This window comes from Myxocyprinus asiaticus, chromosome 23 (assembly GCF_019703515.2).
Source record: "Myxocyprinus asiaticus isolate MX2 ecotype Aquarium Trade chromosome 23, UBuf_Myxa_2, whole genome shotgun sequence".
NCBI classification, from domain to species: Eukaryota; Metazoa; Chordata; class Actinopteri; order Cypriniformes; family Catostomidae; genus Myxocyprinus; species Myxocyprinus asiaticus.
The window spans coordinates 30,932,343-30,940,177 of NC_059366.1; the positions used below are offsets into that span (position 1 = coordinate 30,932,343).

At 35.3% G+C, this 7,835-nt stretch overlaps 1 protein-coding gene across 1 annotated transcript in view; it reads left to right on the forward strand.

Moving 5' to 3' along the window:
- LOC127413787 (tyrosine-protein phosphatase non-receptor type 13-like) overlaps positions 1 to 6,349 on the forward strand; it is a 44,099-nt gene extending 37,750 nt beyond the window's left edge. Inside the window, exons 44-47 of the mRNA XM_051651210.1 lie at positions 1,606 to 1,940; positions 3,195 to 3,410; positions 4,014 to 4,076; positions 4,243 to 6,349. Of these exons, the coding sequence (XP_051507170.1) occupies positions 1,606 to 1,940; positions 3,195 to 3,410; positions 4,014 to 4,076; positions 4,243 to 4,317 (689 nt within the window). The 3' untranslated portion in view covers positions 4,318 to 6,349. The remainder of the gene's footprint in view (positions 1 to 1,605; positions 1,941 to 3,194; positions 3,411 to 4,013; positions 4,077 to 4,242) is intronic.
- Positions 6,350 to 7,835: the final 1,486 nt, after the last annotated feature.

A 7,835-nucleotide genomic window follows, 5' to 3' on the forward strand; every position in this document is an offset into this window, starting at 1 on the left:
TAGCTACATATTTAACAACAGCAAGTTCTCTCACAATGTATGGCAATGTACAATTGCGTTGCATTTCAATTTGAACTTGATATTGAAACCAAAATTGTACCACATTGCAATTATTAATTACAGGACTTAGTATTAATTGATTCCAACTGTATTTTAGTTGTTACTACAAAACGCAAAGGTGTTACGTATTACTGTGTAGCTAGCGATCTACTCTTCGGCCCAGTAGCGATTCTAGCTTGTATTATTATTATTTTGACATCCTAACTATGCAAAATTATATGATTAGTTGAATTTGATTACTGTGTAGCATTGCTTTTCTCTGCTGTCTACAACCCTATTAGAACAGACCTGCAATCCATATTTGGGTCACGACGCACCCGTCGAAACCTCTGTTCTAGAACAATCTTCTCACCCTGCTCCCCTGTGTTCACTCCTCAGGAATGCTAGCCTGCATGACCTTGAGACAAGCTTGTTTCATTTATTTGGAGTTATTTGCTGTAACTTGGGACAATTTGTTCCTTCTTTTCTATGGGGAAGCCAACAACATTGCATTCTTGCTAGATTTATAACACTGTTGGCTTTCGAAGCCAACAACAGCATTATATGGGGCCTCTACATTCCTGTAAATTTTCTACCTGGGTTTTAAATTAAAATTTGTTTGTGTTTTGGGAAAAATACATTTGATAGTAAGTGCATGAGAACTATGTTTGTTTGCTCATGCATAGATTTTGCTTGAATCTGGAAAGAATATAATTGCATACCTTCAGGATATTTCGAGAACTCAATGTTTAAGTTGCCCTAGGGGAATGGAGCAGTCACAGAGTTTAACTGTTGTTTTCTTATCTTACAATATTGCAAAATAAATGCAGAGGCCCCAAAAGGTATCTGGGCACTTAAGCCAAACTTTAAAATGTATGATAGTTTTCTGTGTTAGATAACAGACTGTCAAACCAAGTGGCATTTATTTTAAAGAATGATGGCACAAACAAATGTTTTAATTTGACCAAATAATAATTATAATGATAATAATAATAATAATAATAATAATAATAATAATAAAGCAATGGATATAAGCTAAGCATTTATATAAGCATGTTCAAAATGAAGACACTTGAATATTGTCAAATGTTTTTGGAATATGTCCATAGTTAAAGAGATTAACTACATCTGTGGTTCCTTTACTAAAACACCTGTGTGAACTTGAGGGGAACTGACTTCATACAGTACATCCAATAAATATTTCATTAAGACCAATGTCAAAAATAATTTGTGTTTTAAAAATAATTGTAAAAATGGCCAAGAGAATTGAAGTTAGGTTTGAGAAAATCCTTCATTTGCAGATACCTCTTGGTTTGATCATTTTTTACCTAATCCATTGACATTCAGACATTTATAAGTGTGTCTTAAGTGTCCACTTTTTGGGGGCCACTGTACATACTTGTTAAAGCTCAAATGTACTAAAATATTTGCCTAAAGCCACACGATAGGAGGCGAATACATCTATAATTTCAGAAGATATGCTCAATTAAAAGTATGATTCTGCATATTATGATTAATTGATCACAAGATACGATCCCTGTTTCTCTCTGCTTTTTAAACATTCAGATGATAAAACACGTGTTCCTGTTGGAGAGAAAGAGGACTACATCAATGCCAGCTATATTCGTATGAAGGTGGGCACAGAGGAGTTCTTCTACATCTCCTCTCAAGGCCCATTACCTGGCACGCAGGATAACTTCTGGCAGATGGTATGGGAGAACAAGACCGATGTTATTGCCATGATGACACAGGAGGTGGAACGTGGCCGGGTCAAATGCCACAAGTACTGGCCTGAGAAGCTCAATGTTCCCGAAGAAACGAGCCGTTACCAGCTCATCCTGGATAACTACCAGATGCTTGGCTATTTCCACATTAAGATCATCAAAATGGTGGAAAAAGAGGTTAGAAGCGTGTACCTGTAGGATGGAAATAATGCGTCATTAAAATTATTTTCCTAATCAGTGTTTTTGTTTAGTTTTTCAGTAAAAAATATTTTAAAATCCTTAAAACAAGATAATTTTACTTAAGATTCAAAATAACAAGATAATAAGACATTATTTCAGATTATATACCTTGAATTAAGTTTATTTTTCTTACCCTATTTGCAAAGAGTTTATATATATATATATATATATATATATATATATATATATATATATATATATATATATAATCTTTGTTAGAAAATCTAATAAAATTCATATGATATGGGGTTAGAAAAATAAATGTAATTTAAGATAGATTCTTTTTATCAAACACAATTTTGCTTCTCAAGTAAATGTATCTTGTATTAAAGGGATATTTAAACCAAAAATGAAAATTCTCTCATTCTTTACTCACCCTCTTGCCATCCTAGAAGTGCATGACTTTCTTTCTTTAGCAGAATGCAAACAAAGATTTTTAGAAGAATATCTCAGCTCAGTAGGTCCGTACAATGCAAGTGAATGATGATCAGACCTTTGTAGCTCAAAAATCACATAAAGGAAACAGAAGTAATCCATAAGACTCCAGTGGTTAAATCCATATCTTCAGAAGTGATATGATAGGTGAGGATGAGAAACAGATCAAGATTTAAGTCCTTTTTTTACTCTAAATCTCCACTTTCACTTTTACATCTGAAAGTCACATGTGATGCCTGTTTAGTTTCACTTTCACATCTGAAAGTGAAAGTTAAAGTGGAGATTAAGGGGTACAAAAAGGACTTAAATATTGTTCTGTTTCTCTCCCACACCTATCATATCGCTTCTGAAGATATGGATTTAAACACTGGAGTCATATGGATTACTTTTATCTTTCCTTTATGTGATTTTTGGAGCTACAAAGGTCTGATCACCATTGACTTGCATTGTATGGACCTACTGAGCTGAGATATATTTCTAAAAATCTTTTTTTGTGTTCTGCTGAAGGAAGAAAGTCATACACTCCTGGGATAGCATGAGGATGAGTAAATGATGGGAGAATTTGGATTTTTTGTGAACTATCCCCATAGGGATGTTTAGATATTTTTACTGGAAAACAAGGCAAAAATACTAATTGTGAAAGAGATTTTTGCAGTGTGTGAGGCTATGCATTTAAGTGGAATCACGATGTTTTCTCAAATCAATATCTTCTAAAATTCCAATCACATAATTATTGAACTGTGTGTACTTTTCCAGAGTGGAGACATTCACTTTGTGAAGCATCTGAAGTTCACCACATGGCCTGACCATGGCACGCCCCACTCCTCTGAGCAGCTGGTGCGATTCATTCGCTACATGAGGGCTGTACACTCTAAAGGGCCAATCACGGTCCATTGCAGTGCAGGCATTGGCCGAGCTGGGGTTCTTATCTGCACTGATGTCATTCTAAGTCTCATTGAGAAAGACTTGAGTGTGAGTATTTCATGCAAGTATAGCATGAGCACTTACATTAAAGGCTCAAAAAAGATATTGCATGTTGATATAAATTATTCTGTGTTTAAATGGTCACGAATTCTGTAACGTGAAAACAACATGATAAAAGGCACTTTTGACCAATATATCAGCTAGCTGATGTTGACGATATTTGCCCATTTTGAAATTATCAGTATGAGAACATTGCAGCATTTTAACCTTTAACAGCAGCATTAGCTCTCCTTTGTGTCAGTTCCTAAATTTAAAAACAGCCTTGCCAATGGATAATTCACAATGTGATTTCAAATACTTGGTGATTTTTTTTTTTTATTAATATTTGCATTTTTTATTTTTCATAATTGCATATGAATAATAGCAATTGAACATCTCAATTGCTATTAGCCAGCAATATATTGGCCACCCTACTCTCTACTTATTGGTATCGCCATTGGGTGTTGAATTAACTATATAGGTCTACCACTACTCTGAAATATTTTACCAGTCTTCCTTTATATTTATAGTTATTTATAGATCCACTTCAACATAAAACTGAACATTCATTTTGATCGGGCAAATGTTTGTACTACTGTCTTGCTCTTACAGATCAACATAAGTGACATAGTCAAGGAGATGAGACTTCAGCGGCATGGCATGATTCAGACCAAGGTGAGTAAATATGGACATTCAAGAATACCTTATTTAGCATCAAAATGGGGCTGTGAAGAAAACTTGTCCTGTGCAACTATTTTATGCATTACCCTTCCTCTGAATGTATAGATGAATAAATTATCTCAAGAGGTTTTGACAATGCCATTCTTCTCTCTGATGTCAGGAACAGTACCTCTTCTGTTACAAAGTCTGGCTGGAAGTGTTGCAGAGCATCTCACTCCTTCATGGTAACCACTAGCAACCCGAAACCTCTTCACGAATGAATCCTTAAAGACTTGCAATTGTTTCCTGAGTAAGGCAACAATATATGTGTTTTTGAGGGTAGAAATGATGTGTGACTTTTTCTGATGTTGATCATGTGTGTGTCTGATATAGGACGAGCACTTGTTCCACTAATTGAGTATTGAAAACATCATAGAAAATATGTTACAAATGTTCATTAACTGTGCAATGTCCTTGTGTGATCTGATTTATATTTTTCTACCATTTCTTTGGCTTAAAACACTGATAACATAGCCTTTTCGAACTCTTAGTCACTTTGCCTTGAATGTGTGGTAGTATTTTTTTTTTTTTTTTAAAGACAAAAATGTGTGTACGTATTAGTCATTAATTTAAGCTGCTTTTCATTAATTCCAAAAATGTTTGCAGTATTTCATTGATTTATATTGTATACAGTAATTCAGCCTCAAACCAAGTGCATAAAAGTCTAAATTTATGCTTTGAAGACTTCATTACCCGAACTGAAATATGTGACGTTTTCTTAAAGTATTGCATTGTTTCAACTCAACAGTATTGCATTGTGTCAAATTTAAGTAGCTGTGAGAGAGGCCACTAGACAGACACTTTAAAATAAATTTTAGCAAAGTGCCTTTTAATTTCTCTATGTGGCCAGCTCACCGCTGATGTTTCGTTATCAGGACTCTCTGATTAAAGCAAGCTGTTTTACCTATTAGTTCATATAGACCCCATTTACACCTGGAATTAAGATGCGTCTCGTGATCCGACGTGGTCAGGTGAGACAAACTGCTGTTTGCACCTGGTCATGTAAATGCGTCTCCTGTGACCACTTGTGATCAGATTTGGAGGGGATGGACTCTGTTTCATGATGACATACATCAATCACTATGTCAGTGTGTTAATCCATGACATTAAAGTGTAACAAAGTCAGAAAAGACAAAGAATATGCATAAAAAACTGCACTCTATTTCTCCAAGATGCAGCTGAAATTTAATCTAAACACAAAAGCAACATTTCAAGCAGAATTGTCATGTTATTTTAGTGGATTACCTGTATTAAACTGAGCTGCAGATGTTCGTGCCTCTCGTAAATCCCTGCATGTTGATATCAGACACACTGAAGAAGATCTGTGAAGTTCTCATTCTTGTGTATATATCCACTTTTTTTAATTTTTCTATTGGATGTTTTTTTCCCCTTTAAACCACTCGTAACCAGTAAAGTTTAAACTGTTGTTTTAGTGCAGCAGTTGACTGACAGGTGAGGGGAGGCCCTTCGCTGCTGCCGGGACGCATACAGGATGGATTAGCGTTTACAACTTGAATGTGATGCGGTCATATGCGTTTTTCAAATTCGAATGTGGTTTTTGTGGTCGGATCACCAAAAACACATCTTATTACCAGGTGTCAACAGAGTCATAAGGTCAGAGCAGAAAGAGTTAATCCAAAGAAATAGGACTGATGCTTAGAGATTACATACCACAGCCTTCTTATCTGTATGTGTAGCCTCTAAAAGTCTGCCAGCAGGCGAAATTCTATGGAAACCAATATGTCGACATTGGACAGCAGAGAAAGTATCTGCTTACACATGTAATGGAGAAAGAACTGCTTACAGTAAATCATCTTCAGTCATCAATTGCACAATATTAAGCAACAAATGTGAGAATGGATTGACAATGGCAATGGACCAATATTCTGTGATATTTTAGTACTGTTTTGTAACAAATCTGAGCTTAATGCAAACCTACAGCACAATAATTAGCTGCACAATAATGTCTTAAACTGTTTATTGTAGAGCACATCAGAGCTTTTAAGGAGGTTAATCCTCCCATTTAGTTTGATCACATTTGATTTATTTGTATTACTTTTCAGCAGGCTTTGTGAAAAGGTGATCCTATCACTGTACTACTGTATTACACTATAAAATATTAACCTTTACTTTGATTGAAAGCTCCAATATAAGCTATGGTTATGATCTTCGATGTATCAGACATGTATTACTCTATTACTGTACTAATTTTTACAAATAAATATTAGATCATCCTTTCAGATTTTAAATATTCATATTCACAGTCATTTCAATAATGAAGAACTAAAGCACAGATCCTGGAAGCAGACTGGAGCATACTTCATATTTCAGCACAGCTCAGCAGCTTGTCTTCCTGCACTTTGTTTTTACACATTCTGAGGTTTCCAGTTGTCATTGTGGCCACTCTGTGGATGATTTCAGTTGAAGAAAAAAAATAGTGACTTTACAGCCAAAGCTATGGCACATGGGGTAGAGTGTTCCCATTCTGTTTTTACTGCAGAGTAAATATTGGCTTCCTCATGGGCTCTTGTGACAGCATGGAAAGCCATTTGGCCTTGTACAAGAGAAAGAAAGCCTTTAAAGCCAAACTTTTGGGCAAAAACATAATTAGCAAGTTTGGCTATTCTAGGCATTGTTGGTATTATAACCTATGACTGCCGTTGCAGAAGTTATCTAGTGCTAAACCACAAATAAATGGTAATTTCACACTAGGAGGGATGTTCCCTAGTAATATTAATTTGACAATCACTTTTTGTTGAAAAGCTATGTGATGGAAATGAAGTGCGTGAGATTTCAGAATTGTTTTGCAACATATCGGACCCATCTGGATTTCATTATTACTTCTGTTTTCTTCAATATGTTCTCCAAGTGTTTCCAATTAGTGAAGACCAACAATGCCACTGTTGCTTCATAGTAAACATAATGTGTTGGTGGAATGGAATTCTTGACATTAATTGTGGTGGTGTTATTTTGTAGTTGTTGGCAATCCCATCATCATCATTTATGAAAATTACTGTGGTTATGTGTGAATATTGCTGCATTTTTTAAGTACAATGTGGCCATACAATAGCTAAAACAGCCCAAAACTCAATTTATTGACAACAGTGACCCACTGAAATAAAGCAATTCCTTCAGCGAAGATATACAGACCTTATTTAGAGCATTTGCAGATGGGAGCTGTTGAAGGATGTGGTTGATGTCCTGCATACTACAGTCATTGATCATGCAACTGAAACCGCATGTGCGGAAATTTGAACATACTTTAGGAATTAATATAAGATCTAACCCATGCCCTCAGCGAGCTCTTCTTTCCGTTTTATAACACTTCCAGTGCAGCTGGTATTGTTACTAAGCATGAATTGTTCAAGAAGACAGTGAATTTTATTTCTGTGCAAAGCACTGGATTGGGTGTATTGTCATGGTAAAGTCATTTGGAAGCATGTATTTGGAGAGAGCCGGTGATTTATAAGAGTGTGGAAAGTGTAGAAATGTTCTCACAGGCTCCTTGTAAATCCACCAACTCTTGGGTTCACAGCAAAGGGAAGACATTATTTTTTCTTTTTCAAATGTAAAAATAGAACACATTTAATGTGCCACTAATTATCCAATGTCCTTCTGAAGCTGTTCCACAAAGAAAAGAATTACACTGAAATAATCTCAGAAAAAAAAATGTCCCTTTTTCAAGACACTGTATTTTAAAGATAATTTTGTAAA